The sequence below is a fragment of the Parasteatoda tepidariorum genome, chromosome 8 (assembly GCF_043381705.1).
Source record: "Parasteatoda tepidariorum isolate YZ-2023 chromosome 8, CAS_Ptep_4.0, whole genome shotgun sequence".
In the NCBI taxonomy this organism is placed as follows: domain Eukaryota; kingdom Metazoa; phylum Arthropoda; class Arachnida; order Araneae; family Theridiidae; genus Parasteatoda; species Parasteatoda tepidariorum.
This window is the reverse complement of record NC_092211.1, coordinates 76,984,244-77,003,695: the sequence shown is the minus strand read 5'-3', so window position 1 is coordinate 77,003,695 and position 19,452 is coordinate 76,984,244. Positions and strand designations below refer to the sequence as shown.

Below are 19,452 nucleotides of genomic sequence, written 5' to 3'. Positions count from 1 at the left end.
GGAACAACTGAAAACAACACTCAACTAAAAAACCAAAGAGAGTTTAAGAAAACGTTAATGCTCATAATTTATAAATTTGACATTTTTTGGTGAAAAACGAAACGTTCGATAACTTCATATATTTTTTTTTAAAGTTTCTAATGGAAGAAAAAAAACCAGTTTTATTTAAGTGTACTTTCTCCGAAATCTGTTAAATCTCGTTTACTTTTTCCTTTTTGTGCTCATTTGTCGATGATGAAACTCCATAGTTGCTTTCTTTCACCTTGACCTTACGTTATTTGACGCATTACACCCAACAATAGCCTCAATGATTAACAAGAAAAACATTTTAGACGAAGATCAACGTCCTTTTCCAATATATTATCAAAAAACAATTTTCAGATCACGCTGTATTAACTTCATAAGTGGAATCTGCCAAGTGAAATATTTAGAATGTTTATAGTTTAGGCATTTCTTGTCTTACATTTTTTCAAATTCAAAGTTGGCATTCACAAATACGTTTTTTGTTAACAATTTAAAACACTACTTTTTAATAGTAATGGTATGCTAAAATATTTTTGAAAATGCGATTGATTTATATATTAAAAAAATAAATTCCATAAAAATAAATTTCTTCTTCTTCTTGGGCTCCACAGCCGGTTACCAGCCAAAGCCGTCTCAGTCAGTTTACCCCATCGAGATTACTTATAATAAATTTGATTTTTAAGATCCTTTTTTTTGAGGTGGGTGAGGTATTTAAAATTTTACCTACTGTAAAGATTTGGCCATAAACCTAAACTTTTTTGTGTATAAATAATTACATATGAAGTCGAGAAATAATTTTCAAACGAACGAACGAACAGATCACAATAGGGACTAACTTTCCAGCGTTGGATTCCCTTCTTGACCCTGTGCTAACCTTTACTGTTATTCACATTTATGTAAACAAATCTTTTCTAAAGTTATCAGTAGATGGCTGCACAAAATACCATAAAAAATTAATATTAATTTTATATTAGTTTCATAAAAATAATGAATTATTGTAGTCTATTCTTCTTATTGTAAATCTAATTAGTAGTTCTTATTGTAAATCTAATTAGTTAATTTTTTAACATTCATTTTTAAATACATTAATGAACTAATAAAAAACTCAATGAATTAATGCAAAGTATTAGAGTGTTAAAGTAAAAATCAAAGATTACGTTTTTCATTTTGATGATTTACTTATAGCACAATTGTAAGAATCAATCTTCAAAATTTTTTTGCAAACTAGTTTTATTCCTTCATACTTTTAAATGGCGAAACTAAATAAAATTATTATTTAATTAAAAAAATAATTCTTTTTGGTATTGATCATGTTTACTACTCATATAGGCTTTTTGAATAGCTTTAAATATTTGTTTAATAAGAAGGAGATTAATTGCAATATCAAAGTAATTTTAAGTACTGTAGTAGCTTAAAAATAGCTTTCTTTTAAAAAAATATACTTGAAATGAGCATCGTAGTTATGCGAAGAAAAAACAAGAAGTGTTTTCTGAGGTTTACGGCATTGATGAAAGAGCTTTTAATAATTATCGTTAGACAAAAAATATTTTTTAAGTACATAATTTTTTGATGTTATCTTCGAATAGATTCTTTATACTTCGAAAATTAAATAAAGCAATGGTTTAAAAAATAGCTTTAAAATTAATTTTTAATCACAAATAATGCAAAAGTTGCAATGGTTTTAAAAAAAATGATCAAGGTAAGGGCATGTTTTTTTAAAATTTTTGCAGGAAAAAGAAACACTTGAGTTAGTTTTATTTGTTGTCGGTACCGATTTTAAAAGCAAAGATTAGAGTAAAAGTAAGTTTAGAATTCGAAATAACTGAATAACTTTATTTTAATATGGTTTGGAAAAAATTTAAAATGAAGTAAAAACAGTTTTTATCCTTATTTATAGTAAGTTAGAAAAAAATATCGATGGATATATATATTTTTTATATCTGAGGAAATTGTTTTAAAAAGATACGTGAAAGATCGAGATATCCAAACACTAATACAATCAGGTTTATTTTTACTTTTCTATTTTCTATTACATTATTTCGAAAAAATTCATTTAATTCTCATATGTTGTAGTTTAGGAAAGAAAATATCCATTTTTTTAAATGTGATAAACTTTATACTTACTGATAAGTAAATTTTTTAAGGGATATTGTGAGTTAACGAACTATTTAACATAATAAGATATGCATTAAACGTAGAATTAAAGCATTTGATTTTCAAACTTAAACTTTTACCTAATGCCATTAAGGAAATCGTAGACATTTTTCAATAGTGATATAAAATGACCAACTTTTTGATTTCTAAGATAATTAAATAAAAAAATAATACCACTTCCAGTTAAGATTTTGCAAAAAAGATTTTTAAACTGTATACAATAGCTTATTTTGTTTACAGAAATGAGAATTTGGTAAACGAATTATTATATGTTCGTAATGTAACACAATTTGATGCAAGAAATATAACTAGGTTAAGGTTGTTTGCAGAGGCGATGCGTTATACTGACATTAAAACAACATTTAAGAGATTTTTCAAAGGTGTCCAGCATTTTGCATAGCTATAAACTTCGGTTACGGTTGACCGTTCTTAGAATGTTGTTTAGCAATGTTTCGGTCTAATACACAGAGCTGAAAAGATTCAAATCTGACTTTCAACTGGATGTAGAATGAGGGAAGATGGATCCATTGTTAGAGAAGGATTAATTTAGAAAGTCCATCTGTTTGGGAGGTGACATCTCCTCATTATGGTAATTGCCTTCACAAATCTCTAATGAATGATTCTTGTGACTGATTAAATCAAATAGCACACGAATGTAAAATATAATTAAAGTATATATCATAGTTTGGTTCAAAGAGCAAGTAAAAGATCTGTAACTATTTTCAAAATTTATTGGCAAAAGAAAAAAAGAAAAAAAAACTGTTGTTGTCCAACTCTGGAAGCACAAGGAAGCTTTTCATTCACATTTTCGAATTCGGTGATTTAATTCTAGTCAAAAATACTGAAACTAGTTGTTTGCTGTAAGGAAAAATAGACATAGTCTATAGCTCAATATCATTCAGGGTGAGGGTTATCTTTCTTTAATAAATATGGGATCCAAGACAAGAAAATTAGATCCATTGTTAGAGAAGGATTAATATAGAAAATCCATCTTTTTGGGTGGAGACGTTTCCTTATTAGGGGTTTTGTTTTTTCCAAACTGCTACGTTTGATTCTTACGTCTGATTAAATCAAGTAGGACACAAGTGGAAAATATAACTAAAGTATATATTTTAGTTTAGTTCAAAGAGAAAGTTAAATATCTGTAACTAAAACTTATCGGTGAAAAATTGTTGCTACACAGTTCTGAAAGCACAAGGAAGCTTTTCATTTGCCTTTTCCAATGAGCTGATTTAATTCCAGTCAAAATTAATGAAACTAGTTATTCGCTGTCAGGAAAAGCAGTCATGAAATAATACAACTCAAATATAAAATGATATATTATGACTCAATTTAGGGTAAGGCTACGAGACTTATAAACAAATAGGATCGTCCTTGAAAAATGTTACGATATGATGACACCCATATATTTATGAAAAATATTAATTTCAATGTTCAACAAAGATTTAAAAAAGAAAATTAATAACTAATGTCAGATGCAGAACCATCTCCTTTAAAGATGATATTACTAAGCAGTTTAGAAATTGAATTGTTTAGAAATTTCAGAAATTGAACACACGTAAAATATATGAGTTTATAGTTATTAAAATTTATTGAATTTTTTGGTGAAACTCTTTTAAGCTGAACCTGGAGTTTTCATCTGTTAATTTTATTTTTAAAACGCTTCTTTGCTTCTGGCTTGTATTCTCTGTAAGACAAAATTATCTTGTTTAGAAAAAACACGCCCATTTTTAATTTTTTTGATATTTTCCTGCATAAAAAATATTATGCGTTTTTGTAAAAATTCGAGGACATTTGAGGACACATATTAAAATTTGGGAACATTTTCAGTCTTTAATAATCTTCATCTTTCTTTAATAAATATGGGATCCAAGACTATAAAATTAGATCCATTGTTAGAAAAGGAATAACGTATAAAATCGATTTTTGTTCGGGTGGAGTTGTTTTGCTTTCCCCAAACTTTTTACGAATGATTTTTGTGTCTATTTAAATCAAATCGAACGCGAATCTAAATATATTTTTGTTTTGTTTGAAATTAAAAAAGGGATCTGTAACTACTTTAATGTATTATTAAGAAGCAATTGTTACCTAACACTAGAAGAGCTGTTGGTTGATTTTCGATGTAGCTGATGTGTTATGTCAAACTTACTGAAAAATGTTATTCCCTCTAAGGAAAAGTAGCCATGATAGATACATAAGTTCTATGCCATTCAGAATAAGGATTAGTTTCTCCAAGTTAGTTGGTCTAAGTCCAGAAAGTTGGATTTATTTAATTTTACCCCTGAAATAGTTAGAAAAGGATTATTTAGTAAGTCCATGTCTTTGGGTGGTAACTCTCCTAATCATGTTAATTGCTTTCCCGAATTTCTAACGAAAGATATATGAATCCGATTAAATTGAATCGATCGCAAACTTGATGAAATTTAAGTATAGTGCGAAATTCGGAACATTTTGTTAAAATTCCGAGAATAAAATGAGTGGAATAAAATTATACCAAGCTATGTCAAATTTTTAACATGGTTGCCTTTTATTATAGGTAAAACATTCAATCTATTATTAAGTTCGTTCCACGCATTTTGCAATTCCGCATTTTTAATGATATTTAATGCTGCACGCATGCGTTATTGAAATGTATGTGGTGTTTTTTCATTAGTGGTTCATAAATAGTGTTTTTGACACCTGGCGTAAGATTCGGGGATCTTAGCAGCCATTTGATCATTTATCCTTACACTTCAGTCACTATTTATAAACCACCAATGCCAGAAACACAGCAAGTACCTAAAAAAACTTATATTTGAAGCATTACAAACCGTATATAGCATAAACTATAACGTGCGTGGTATGAAATTAGATACACATTAGATGTTTGCCGTGTAACAAAAGCATCACACATCGAACTTTTGTAACTGTTGAAAACTGTAAACTGTTAAAACTCAACATTTGTAACTGTTTTCTATATTTTATTCTGACTACATAAGATATACGCGCTTGTGAACCCCTATTGGTGGTCGGTCGCTGTGCAGCACCATGAGCTTAGGGATCTGGGGAATTCCCTTTAGATCTATGTCTAAATTGAGGAAGTGACCTCATGAATGAGTGGTGCTGCCATCTATCCGTGGGGTTCTGAGCTAATATATACTTTCACTCTTGCGGTGCTCTCTTGTGAAACCAAAGGCGCACCTCCCTGACTTAATTAGCGAAAATGTAAATGGCAGGTGATCTTGGCTTGTCCGAGTGTCATCAGAATCAACAACATAATTTTATTTGTCACTTAATGTATCTCTTATATCTGTTTATTTGTATTACATATTTTATTTGATTTCGAAAGTTAGTCTCGAATCAGTAACCATTTTAAAAAATATTATTGCCCTAAGTTAGAAACTCAGGAAAGATTTATAGTTGCCCTTTCGAGCAGTTGATTTAGTTACAGTTCTACGCTGAAACTTGACAAAATTGTTTATCTTCCGTAACTAAATTACAAAACCCACTTTAAGCAACTCAATAAAACTCGGAGTTATTTTTTTTAAATAGTTCCAAATTTGACAAGTAAATTTTCAAAGAATTCTATTAATCTAACATAATGGTGCACTTTAATTCCTGAAAGCTTTTATATTTTTAAATTTTATTGTTACATCACGAGCTCTTGAGGTTATCATAAACATTGCATCAGCTTAATATATGAGTTTATTCTTAGTAATATTTGTTTTTTCTTTCCTAGGGGTTGTCTTTTGTGGCTCTAATAATCCTGGGGAGTCGCCTTCATCAGGTGGATAAAGAAGCCAGCTTCTTACAAGTCATACTCAACACATGGTTCAAGGAGAGTGTGTCGATGCCCATCAAGACATCGAGTGCTTCCAGTCAGAGGCAAAAGCCACCGATGCTTACAGAGCATGCACAAAGAACCCTTTTGGCATTCAGAGAAGATGTTCGATACATCAACAGTAATATATCATTAGTAGTATTTTAATTTAATTGCATATCATTAGTAGTATTTTAAATTAATTTAATTGAATTCTATTTTTTCTGCCATTTATATTGAAAACGGACATTTGATTGGTTTGGCTTTAAAACTGGTAAATACAAGTTTTTTTCATTTAAAGTAAAAATGTTATTTAACATTGTTTTTATGCAATAGCATATCTATAAAACGCACGAAGTCTATTTCGTTTTTGTAACGCCACCTTTTAATTGACTTACATTTTCTGAAATTAAAACAAAGTATAAAACTGCTTTGATTAAAAAGAAAAAAAAAACTTAAAAATTTTCTGTTTTTGTCATGTTTATGGTATTGAAACCAATGGTATCAGTTTCAGTTTCCATTTAAATTTTTTCTTCATTTTAAAATTTCATTAAGTCAACATCTGTTTTTATACAAACGAAATCAAACCGTTATTCTTCTAAACTTTGAAATATTTTAAAGCATCAGTAATTTAAAATGTAATTATGCATGCTTTAACATGCATTAACGTATTTAAATATAACTCTTACGTCTGTAAAATGATCTTAAAATTGATCTAATATTCTATTTTAGAAACTGAATTGAAGAAACTTCGAATTGAGTTAGGTATAAAATTAATCTTATTTTCTGAAAATTTGAATAAAATAGCAAATATTATTATATTTTACGAGGTGTTAGGTCTATGTTTTTTTAGTAAATTTAATTTTTAAGGATTTGTACATATCAAATAAATAATACCAAGTATTTGAAGCGGTAAGATATTACTTAAGACTTCATTAACTTGAAAAATATATAGACAGGAAAGGACAAGTTTCAAGTGCTCAAAAATAGGCGTCCATTTTCAAGACTTTCCAGACGTAAATAAGAAGAAATAATGAATGAGCAGGTGTTTTTTATTTCAAATCACTTTGGTTTCTTCTCATTCACGTCTGGCAAGTCTTGGAAATAGGCACCTATTTTCGACTGCTACATATGTTTCTAAAAAGCTTCAGAAAATCTGTAGCAACAATGCGTATGCAATTGCATTTTGCGAATTCTTAGACCTATTTTTGTTAAGTATTTTAAAGTTCATGTTTTTAAAATATTTTAGGGGAACTGGACGCAGCGAGGATGACACTCATATTGAGTATTGTGTTTGTTGGCATATTTATTCTCAGTTGGTGGTGGATGGCTTTTGCGATCAAACAAGCTCGATCTGATGTGAGTAGAAATATGCATTTCAAATCAGATGTATAGTGCGGCTTTCAGAAGAACTCCCCCAGACACCAGTCTCGCGTCGTGGCGGGTACAATGGTTACGAGGAAAAGTCACTTCGAATAGGGGTGTGGGGGGATAGTTTTGTCTTGATCTTGGTATAGGTCAGCATGAGTAAATCAATCGACACCTTCAATTCCTCATTGCATCCCCATTAGAAATGTGCTCTCGCTCGTTACCATAGCAGCAGACAGCGTCACACTTTTTGTCTGGAGAAGTTCTCCTCAAAGCCGCACTGTATGTTATGCTGTTGTTTTATGATATCTTCTGTTACTAACGTGGTGGATGTTTTGATCAAGAAGGATATGATTCAAAAGAAACAAATTAAAATCGATTATCTAAATCAGGGAATTATCCCTTTGACGTAGAATTGTTATTAAGCAACTTTTTCAAATATTTTCATTTCTTTGTATCAATTTTGATCAAAATAAGTGAAACATTTAATATTTAGCATTTTAATAATTTATGGTTAGATGAAATACAGCAAGAAACACGGGTGTCCCTTTCTGCGTTACAGGTAAAATCTTCTAAGCAATAATTTATGAAATTTGCAATAATCTTCAGTTATTTAGGTATAAGAGAAACATTAATTTCTTATTTTACAAATCAATTATTGATACATTTTGAATATGAAAGAAAAAAAATTTCATGCTACTTTTTTAATATTTTATATTTTAGTACAAATTTAATTTCCATAATCTAACAGATTTTTTTTATAATTATTAGAATGTTTGTTACAATTAAAAAAATACTAAAATAGATTTTTGCTTGCAATTAGAGTGTTAGAAAAACTATATATAAAAGGGAGTCCGGTGTCCCATCAGCGTTAAAGGGTTAAAGCAAGTAACTCTAAGAGCAATTGATTTTATAAAAAAGTTTAGAACCTTTTAGAACTGTATAAAAATTTAGTTTATCCAAGAAATAATAACAAAATTATGAATTGAATGGGCCTGTCGTCACGTATTTCTCAGTGTTCCGAAGTAATTAAATAAATTGTATATAAATTAAGTCAAAAAATTTTCATTTTAGATTTAAATAATGAAGGTTTTCAGTTTTTATTTCAAAAACTTTTCGTATATTTAACAGTGTTTTATGTTTATTATTTTAATGATGCATTTTGATTATTATTATTTTAATTTTGTTTTAGGGAGGAGTTTCGTTAAGAACAGTTTTACTACTGGCAGTATTTGCTGCTGTGGACGTTGCAGCAAGTACTGGATTTATTCTCTTGCGAATTATTATGGTAAAAAAGTTTAATTTAATTTAATTTAATTTAATTTAATTTAATTTAATTTAATTTAATTTAACTTTAAACGCAGGAATAATGACAGTAACTCAAAAATCAGCATTGAAATTTAGTTTTATTCTTTAAATATACAACTTCAAATTTAATTTTAACAAAAATGTAAAGAACCTGTTTTAAAATATTACAATTTTTTTAAAACTTTTTTTTAACCAAGAATGTTTTTGTTTTAAAAATTTAAGCACTGAAAAGTTTGGTTGACGTAAAAAAAGTAATGTCATTCTAAAGCAATGCATAGTTTTTGACGTATACTACTTTAATACTTCTGATGCCATGAGAAAATTGGTTTCCTTGAAGTTAACATATTGAGAGAAATAGTTACTAAAGTTGAGTTGAGATGATTACGAAATAAAAGAGTTACTAAATAAATAATATTTTTAACTTCTGAAATAAATTTATTTTTAAATCTCTGTATGTATGATTTGAATTTTATATATATTAGTTAATAAAGAAAACCCATATATGGATGATGACGTAAGATTACCTGCGGAAAAAAATTCATGTCGTCATACTCGAAAGATAGAGATTTTCTCCAAATTAATTACAAATTAAACTCTTGCATATTATTGATGTAGTTTAAGCTGCACGTAAGTGTTTTTTAAAAACTGCGCATAGAAAAAAATAATTCTTCAAATTTCTGGTTTATTACTAATTATTCTTAAATTATCTCCTCAATTAGAAAAAAAACTTATATGTAATAAAAACACAATTAGTAGAACATTGTTATTTTTTTTCATAAAATCGAAGGAAATTTGAAGTTATCGAGACCGCGAATGTAGAAACTGTATTTAAAGTAACTGCATTATGTATAATTTTTGCTTACAAAATGTTTGGAAATATTTATGTGAGTTGATTATATTTTCTTCAAAATTACTTTAATTTACAAAAAGTTTCCTTGTCTGATTTTTTCATTTAACTTTTAGAGTGGTTATTATCGAGAAAATAATTTTTTTTATTAATGAAACTGAATTGTTGATTAACTGAAATGTTTTCTTTTTCAGTATATTCGTAAAGACCACCTATTTCCGCAAGATATGCGAAAACCTATTCCTTCATTAGAATTCGATCAACTAGCCGCCTATGCTGCATTGCGACTATTTAGCATACAGGTATTATTTTATATTCCCATGTTTCTATTTTTTATCGTTTTAAATAGCTTTTATCCTTATTTAAATAAATGTAGTTAAATTTATTAAAAAATAGGTTTTCATAACGATTTAATAAAACAATTTTCATTTCAAATTCTCAAAATTAATTTTTCTTTTAAATTCTTGCCTTTTAATACTTACGTAATTTTAAACATTTTTATTGCAAGTTTGTTTAGGTTAATTGTAGTTCAGTTTAAATCTAAACTTTGTTAAATTTAGAGATGTGAAGTTTGGTTTGCATTTATAATATAGATGGCAGCACTAAATATTTTCTTAAGTCGATACTTTTATTTCTTTGCTCTTCGATTATTATTATTTTCTCAATTTTTTCTTATACATTTCCTATGGCAATAAAAGGAATGATAATTTTCTTTTAGTCAAGTTGTGGAAGCATCGATATCTTAGTCATAATTGTTGTTGGTTTTCTCACTGGATTAAGGGTAAGGTTACTTGTTTTAAAATTTATTTATTTTATGCAATTTATCCATAGTAAATTCTTGTCATTTTTATGTGAAAGAAAATATCTCCGTAGTATATAGTATTTAGAAAAGGATTTCCTGAAACAATTTTTAAAAATTAATTTTATTCTAGAATCTTGGAATTAATTTTGAAAATCATATTAATTTAATTTTATTAATAGCATGTTGAAAATTTGTATCTTTAATAAAGTAATAAAAGTGAAATGATATTTTTAGCATTTATATTACGAATGCAATTTCATGCTGAAATTCATGTTGAAATCTAAATATATGAATGTGTTATTCTCCTTTTTTACACTTCTCAGCCAAACGGTGAACATTTATATTTCTCAATGGAATTAATTATAGATATTTAGATATCTATAATTAATTCCATACATTAGATATTTATTATTTATAAATGAAAGAACATAATTTCGTCATGTGCAATCCTATTTTGGGTGTTATTAGGGTGTTATTACTATTTAGGTGCAATACTATTCAACGACTAAAATACAATCTCATAATGATGTATGGTGCTGCCCTCTCTCGTCTATTCTATTCAATGTTGAATAGCTTAAAAGGCATTATGGTGTTGCCCTAATCTTTAGATAAGGGTAACCTAAACCTTGCTACCTGTAGTTAACGTAACGTAGTCATACTGTTCAATAAAAATGAATTAAAAGTACGTATAGTCCATTGCTTGCAGCAGCTATTCATAATCAAACTGTCAATCATAATCAACTGTTAATCAAAACAGTTTTCTAAACTCTATGCAAAGAGATATATTAATCCACGCAAGCAAAAGAATATGTTACAAATAATAAAAATAAAAAACAAACAATTTTAAATACAACCTTTCGTTGTTTTTATGCTGTTTTTTTTTCGCTTCCCTTAAACAAACAGTTTCTTTTTATTATTTCAAATTGATATATCTGTAAATCTCTCTTTGTATTTTTTTTTAATGTTAATGCACAAAATTACCTACTTCCAGAAACTATTTAGTTAAGATTTCAAGCAAACATATAGGGCATTAATTTTGACAGAAATTAGGACAAAATAGTACATACTTTTGTGTTATTTCCCCCCTTAAAAAATACCTCTTATCGTATATCTGAGTGATAAAAAAACTATTTTATTTTAGATATACAGTGTTGTGTGCGTATTTTCATACTATAAAAAAGCCAAAAACGGAAACGTGGATCTTTATGAACACAGTAAGTTCCATGTTTTATATTTTAAGAGTATTAAATATTTATTACTCTTTCTGCGTATTATTATATACTTTCATTAAGTTTTTAATTTTGATTTTCATTTAAATTTAGAGGCTTAAAATTAAAAGTAATAATCTTCTATTATAATATTAAGAAAATTTATAACATGATCATACAATACACGCAATATTTTATGATTAAAACATTCAGTTTCTGTTTTAAATTACTTACTAATAAATAAGTTATGTTTATTTCTTAATCAATTTTGTTAACTTTCCTATAAATTACATAAATTTTTGTAATATATTATTAAGATTGTGTTTTTACTGTATATCTGCGTCGACTCAGCATATCCAACAAGTAATTAAATACAAAGTTTTAAAATTGTAAAGAAATTCCGGAAATGAAATATTTGCACTTTTGCTAAATGATCCATGGGTAAAAAAATTTTGATGAGTTTTTGTAATAGCCGAAAATTAGAAAATTAGTGTTTTTTTTAAACGACTTTTAAGTTGCTTAAGAACTATGAAATGAGTTAGGGGATTAGATTGAAATGTTAGTTCAGCAAAACTATTAGTTTCAAATGATTTTTTAATAGAATTGAAAAGTGAATCTACTTTGATACATGAAAAAAAGGGAATCTTTTAATTGAATAAAATTTATTTCTGATGTCATATTCTGTTAATCATCAAGAAACAAAACTGAATGCGAAATTATCATATAGGTTTGTGAGCGAAAGACTCTTTCAAAATAAGGAATTATCATATCTTATCAAGTAAAATAATATTAGCAATTATTTTAAGTTGCAATAATCGTTTAAATAATGGTTCAATTATCGTTGCAAAAATCATAACTTTCGTTTGAGTATCAGATATTTTACGAATCACACAGGATTGGATAATTAACATTTCGATTCAGTTCGATGAAGTTTTCTTACTGTAAAACTATTATTAATGTGCATTTTACTTTTGTCCCCCCCTCCTTAATGTTTGGGGATTAAACAGATAATTATCTGGTTTTAGAAAGAAAAAAAAATGCATTAATTTAAATATGTCAATACTTTTTCAAGGGCCGTGATGGCTCAGGGGATAGAGCGTTCGCCTTCCATTGAGGGGAACAGGGTTCGAATCCCCAACGATGGCTAATCGATGCAAGTTCCGCATCCGGCGTGCAAGGATCACAATGCTGACGTAAAATATTCTCAGTGGTAGACAGATCATTAGTTAGAGTCTTTTTGCCGTCGGGGTAACCATGGGAGGTTTTCATGTTTTTCCTCTCCATGAAACGTGGATACGGGTTGGTTCCATCAAAAAGTCACCCACGATGGCAAATTTCTCCCAATACTTGATCCAGGAGTTTCCTTGTCCTCTGGATTTGGTTTAAAATTACAAGGCTGCTGAGTTGAACATTAATAGTAGTAAACCCCAAGAATTGATTCGGCTGTTCAACGACGGTTATAAAGTAAAATAAAATACCTTTTCAAGAGACCACGACATTAAAAATTATATTATGCTTAATTATAAAGATACTAAGATAATCTAAGTAAGTATAGTTTATTAGATGTATTTAAGGAGTACAGGAATATTTGATAATTGCGAAAAACTGAAATTATATACAATTTTCAAGATTAGTAACTGTTTTTGCCAAAAGTGGGTAACAGGTATGGAGTTAGTCGGTAAAGAAACCTAAAGTGTAGCAGAAACAAAATTAATTCATTGTTCTATGTTAAAAATTGAAATAAAATTTTCATTTATCAAAGATATTCTGAGTAACAAAATTTTTTTAGAGCACATCATGAAGTGAAGAAAAAAAAACAGATTTATTCGTATTTCTAAATTTTATTATTATTATTATTTTTTTAAATATTCAAATTCTCGATATTTTTCAGTGAAATAATACTAAGGTTAGCTAATTTTCTTTATGGTTGTAAAAACATCCTACTTTTACAGAAGTTTAGTTAAACATAATTAATTATATGCTTGATTGTTTGAATGCTGGAATTATTCATGAAAATTAAAGAAAAAAAAAAGGTTGTATTTAAACGTTTTTTATTGAATGCAAATTAACTATTATAGTTTTTTCTTCTTCCAGAGCAAGTGACTGGTGATTCCGATACTTCATCCTCAACCAGAATTGAGAGACTTAAAATTCTTGATGATTTCACGCCAAAGCCTCTAATGGGAAAATAGTAAGTGATCCACTCTGTTATAAATTTCAGTCTAAAACCAGGGTAAAATAACCGGCAGTAGTTTTATCATCCCATCAACCGTAAAGTTTACGTTTAGGATAATGCCATTAGCTTTATGGGTTTGAAACCGTTCACAACTGGTATGGTTGAAAAAACCATGATTATAAAATTGCTCAATTTTGTATTCATTTACAAATAGCGTGCTTTCGAAACCTTTAAAATGAAATTAAACTGGGCATTAGAGTTAGGTTATGTAAGGCTTTTCTTTACGAGACATTATAATAAGGTTGTGGTTGACTTGTGTTTTGTCAAGTGGAATATGAGTTAAATAGTTTAACTAGTGGTGTCATCTGTTGTAGGATGAAATGGGAGATTTTTTTTGCGTTAAGAGCAGTTCTATGGTGCTCCATCTATGCACGCAAGACTGAGAGTATTTGATTTGTGAAGTAACAAAATTCCCTGCTATGCTGACTGGGAATTTTGCTTCTCTATGACAGTGATTCTCTTCGCAGCTCAGATCCCAGCTTTATTGAACTCTTTCGGTAAGGAAGTTTTGGACCAATCTTCCTTAGACCCTGACCTTGCTCTAAATGATTTTTATCTTTTCCGTTACTTCAAAGCATCATTTTGCCTGCAATCACTACAAGAATGACGAATACGTGAAAAAGGCCGTGACCTCTTGGCTAACGGAGCAGGCGACAAGTTTGTATGATGAAGGTATTCTAAATCTAGTTGTAAGGTATGATAAGTCTTTAAACAAACTTGACAACTATGCTGAAAAAACGTATATAGAATCTGAAAATAAAACAAAACGTTAACAAAATATGTGAACACAGAATTAAGGATTAAAAAAATGAAAGGATAAAAGGATGAAAGGATATCACAACATAAATTTTAAAATAAATAGTACTTCTTTGTAATACGAACAATGCAATAATACTTCTATACGATCTTAGCCTAAACATAAATATAACATAAGCAAAAAAATAAAAATCAGTATGTAAGCGAAGATATTAGAACATAAACAAAGTTATCTGAAAATAAACAAAAAATATTTTACAAGATAATCAAAACATAAAGTAGCATTGCCAAACATGACAGCAACCTTTAAGAACAAACAAAAACGTTCCTTGGTGTTTAAACACCAATTTAATTGGTGTTTAAACACTGAGGAATACTTGCTTATAGAATCGAAATTATAATATGTCCATTTCTGTACTTAACTTGTGTTTAATTCACGTTGTTTTCTGCTTTCGTCTTAGTAGTGCAAAGTATACCCTGTGATTTGTTTAGATAAACAATCGGTATTAAGGCATTAATTCGGGGTATCAAGAAATAATAATGGGTATCAAGAAAGGAATGATGTTTCATAGTTATATTATGATGAATACATACATAAGACAAACAAAACAACATAATTGTTGATTTCTCTTCCAGTTCGAAAAGAAGTGGAGCTTCTTTCCCCAGTAGAGGAGATAGAAGTCGTCACGGGTCTGTTACTGGGTCCACCTATGATGAAGATCACATAGACTTGAAGATTCAAGCAGCTGATATGCCAATAGAAATGCAGAGATATGCCGTTATTAGCGCCACACAGGCTATCAAGCTATACAGTACAGAGAAGCATATAGCAGAGAGTATAAAACAGGACTTCGACCAAATGTATCATCCTACGTGGCATTGCATTGTAGGAAGAAACTGGGGCAGTTGTGTTACCCATTCAAAACAGTGCTATATTCGATTAGCTTTTAGAGACCTGACTATATTGCTATATCGGTCAACGTGATATATACTTAAGAGCGTATAATAATCGAAATAAGTTTCAAGTTATTTATTGACTGTAGTAAATGAAAGATCCACTTTGTGTTCTGTTTCCTAATTTAATTTATGAATAATGATGTTATGAATTGATGTGTGATTATTTATTGGGTTTGAAACTTGAAAGCTGACCTAGTTCATTAGTATGAGCATTTTAAATTTAAAATGCAAATTGTATTGTATGTAACAAAAAAAAAAAACTTATAAGGTAAATACTATAAAATAATTCTTACAATAGTCTTTCAATTATGAATATTAAATTCAAAACTACACGAATAGAAATAAATAAATGTAAATGTTACTCATCATTTTTAAAGACGATAAATGAAATATTTTTAAAAGAAGGATTTGTTTTCACCTGATTATTTAAGATATTTGTAAATTCATTATATTCACAAGATAAGTTTATATTTGCCGTGCAAAAACTATTTTAATAACGAGTTTTTAAAGCAAATTATTTAATTGCACGATAAATGGAAAAGTATGGTTGTTAGAATTGATAAAAGGTTATTAGAAATTGAGAATAGGTTGTGATAAAAGAGAAAAGAGAAGAAAATTTATAAAAAGGCTTGAATTATCAACTACAAGGAAATAATCAGTGTGAGCTACGAGCTAGTACAGTATATGTAAAGTACTTAAAAACAGCCATAAAGAAACTGTACAGAATAATAGTCTTAGCATATTCCATGTACGTTATAATAACTTACATAGAGTGTGCTAAGTCTTCAATTGTAAATATCAAATGTATCGGATGGTTTTAATATATGATATACATGAAAATATATGATAGTTTTATTCTTTACTGTTGTATTTCTAACAGATAATGCCTTTCGAGAAGGAAAGCCAAATTAAATGTTCAAGGTGACACAATCAGGTTTATGATAAACAAATAATCGAACAAATATGTGTAGTTTAAGTATTTATTGAATTGAGTGGTTAAAATCGTCTGTTCTATTATTGAGCTGTGTATTGTCTGAAGATACAAAGAATTATGGACATTATTAATTAGCTTAAAGCAAGAAATAGTTCTGAAAAGCAAATTTTGATGTTTATGTAGTTTTTCACGCTTTAAAAAATAAATAAAAATGCTTAAAGTAAAAAGCACATAAATGTTTCAGTTTTTTATAACTTTTATCATGTCATTAAATGCCTTAATTTTGTGGTTGAATCATTTTTTTTCAAGTAAATTATATTGAGAGGGTAATATGTGGTGCTGTTTTCATAGATTTTTATTTAAACAATCCTAAACACAATATTTGAGTATTTAAAATCTATGCATATTAAATTCTCAAGAGAAGACATGGATTGCACAACGAGCAGAAAACTTACAAAAATGCTGCTTAGTGTTTTACATGTAGTTAACGTGCATTTTAAACTTCTTGAAATGCTGTATAAATAAGGAAAAAAGAAAGAAAATATTTGATAGGAGGTTCTAAAAATTCTTGTGTGAGAATATTCCATTATTGATTGTAATCAATAAAAAAAAAGTTCTTTAAAATTTAAATAAAATATTAAGTAAAATATAATTTTTTTATCTTTTAAAAGATTACTAACAATGTAGCCATGATTTAAGAATTTTAGGCATAAACTATAAATGCAAATGTGGTTAATGAAAAATACTTTTTTAACTACTTACTACACTTACCATTATATATAAATGAACAAATTGAATTATTGTAAATAGTGAATAAATATTTTTGAAACAAATATTTTAATAAATTTTTTTATTACTTGTAACTTATATGATTATTTTATTGAGTAATTTAAATTTATGGGTGTACTTCTGTTATCACCGAAGTTAAACAGCCGTTCTATATTCGGTTAGCTGCTTTATCAGTGCCCAACTCTGTAGTCTTTTAATTTTGATCCCAACCCAGAAGAAGAGTAAATTCGTTGATTAAGTATTGGGACAAACTCATCTTCGAGGAGAACTATTTGATCGAAACTCATCCTTATTAGTGTTAAAAGGGATGGAAAACTACGAAAACTTCTCTTGGCTAGCCTGCTTAGAAAGAGATTCTAATCCATGATCCGTCTTCCATGATCTCCTCTGTCTTCTGCTAAGTCATCACGGCTTTTAAGAAGACATTTCATTTTATGACCATCTTTGAACAGCAGACACAATTTTGAGTTTATGACTACTAATGTTCAACTCCGTAACCATGTAATTTTGAACCCAATCTAGAAGATAAGGGAACTTCTGGATCAAAGTATTGGGAGAAAGTTGTCTTCGTGGAGGACTTTTTGATGGAACTGACCCGTATTTACATTACATGGAGAAGAAAGTCATGAAAACCTCCCACGGTTAGCACGATGGCAAGGGGACTCTAACCCATGATCCATTTACCACTGAGAATATTTTATGCCAGCACTGCTGTCTGTGCGAACCGGGTGCGGAATTTGTATCGACCGGCCATCGCTCATTAATTATCAACCATTAATTATAGGAATTTCATCGACCGGCTCATTAATTGCAAACCCATTATTTGAATACAAAATGTTAACAGTATTACAACAATAACTTGAACCGGAATTCCGAAAATTTTTTGTTGTTGTTGTTTGTTCTGAGTCAGATTAAATGTGTATATTACTTTTAATTTCGTGACCCCCAGGTTGGGATAAAGTTCATTCAGCTATACCTGATGTATTGGGTGTAGTTCTATAGGTTTCATTTAACTCTGATTTTAGATTAAATGTCTTCTACATGGTTTTCCTGGAGCTTTGACAGGGGTTCCGTAAATGGATACTATTTACTCAATCAATGCTCAATCAAATTCCAGGGAGAAAAGAAGATTTTTTTTCTCCCTATTTCTGTTTAAAGATTTTAACATATAAAGACAACTGCTCATAACGAAAAATACTTGGATCCAAATCCTTTTCAATATTGTGAGATATTCCCTCTCCCAATAAAAAAAAGAACAACAAATTGAAATATCGACTCATACTCAATTGAACTAAAATAAGGTCAAGTTGATATTATGCATTTTAGATTTACATTAGAATATCCTGAAATTACCATAGGAGTTGCGAAACACCTTACCTCATGTGTTACTTATTTATGCGAAAATGTTTTCGCTTTAAGTTGCGACAAAAAAAAAATACATAAACGGATTCGATGCTAAAGATGACATCAGGTTGCAGATTTCGACAATTATTCTAGGCTTTAAAAATATTTAACAATAAAAAACAATCACAGCCAAGTAATTAAAAATTTCTTTTTATTAATTTGTAATAAATGACATTGCTTTTGTTTATTATTCATATAAAGTGTATTTTCAAATAAAAAACATTAGCTGCATTGTCAATTATAATCTTATTAAGTAGTTTGCATGGTAATAAAATAAAGATTCACACAATGAAAAAAAGTTTGGTCAAAACAACCAGGATATGGTAAAATTTATTGAGTTTCTGACTCCATGGGAACAAAAAAAAAAGTTAGTTTTTTTTTATAGAAGCAGTTTGGTAACGAGTTTGATAATGAGTTTGGTAAAAATAGCAATAAAATGTGGTTATACGGCTAATGTGATAAAATTTGGTAAAAGTGGTAAAATTTTGGTAATTTTATCATGATACCAAGCATTGAAAGCATGATATAAAAACCATTATGTGGTTAAATTTACTTTTCAGTTTTGCATTTACTTATTACTATTATATTAGGCAAACTTTAGTAATTTTATAAGACCTCGGAACATTGCATAAAAATTTATTGATCCTTTTTGCATTTTTTTACTAAATTCGTGGTAATAAGAACTAAAATTTTCAAGACAGAATTCTCTGCAAACGGTTACCATATTGTGAAAAAATTACCGAATGAATTATATATTTTTGCTTTAATCAGTAGAATTACGTTTTTTTTTTACCTGAAATATAATTACCATATATTAAGGAAATTTTTCCAGAATTTCCAATTTAATTATAATTAATTGCTTCATG

The 19,452-nt window shown here is 28.6% G+C and overlaps 1 protein-coding gene across 2 annotated transcripts in view; it reads left to right on the top strand.

Annotated features, from left to right (window-relative positions):
* Positions 1–16,687, top strand: part of LOC107449889 (uncharacterized) — a 70,782-nt gene extending 54,095 nt beyond the window's left edge. For both annotated transcript variants that reach the window (XM_071184249.1, XM_043038686.2), the window contains exons 2-9: positions 5,897–6,119; positions 7,227–7,336; positions 8,538–8,633; positions 9,695–9,802; positions 10,219–10,281; positions 11,444–11,516; positions 13,605–13,701; positions 15,139–16,687. In XM_071184249.1, the coding sequence (XP_071040350.1) occupies positions 5,897–6,119; positions 7,227–7,336; positions 8,538–8,633; positions 9,695–9,802; positions 10,219–10,281; positions 11,444–11,516; positions 13,605–13,701; positions 15,139–15,487 (1,119 nt within the window). In that variant the 3' untranslated portion in view covers positions 15,488–16,687. The remainder of the gene's footprint in view (positions 1–5,896; positions 6,120–7,226; positions 7,337–8,537; positions 8,634–9,694; positions 9,803–10,218; positions 10,282–11,443; positions 11,517–13,604; positions 13,702–15,138) is intronic.
* The last annotated feature ends 2,765 nt before the right edge of the window (positions 16,688–19,452 follow it).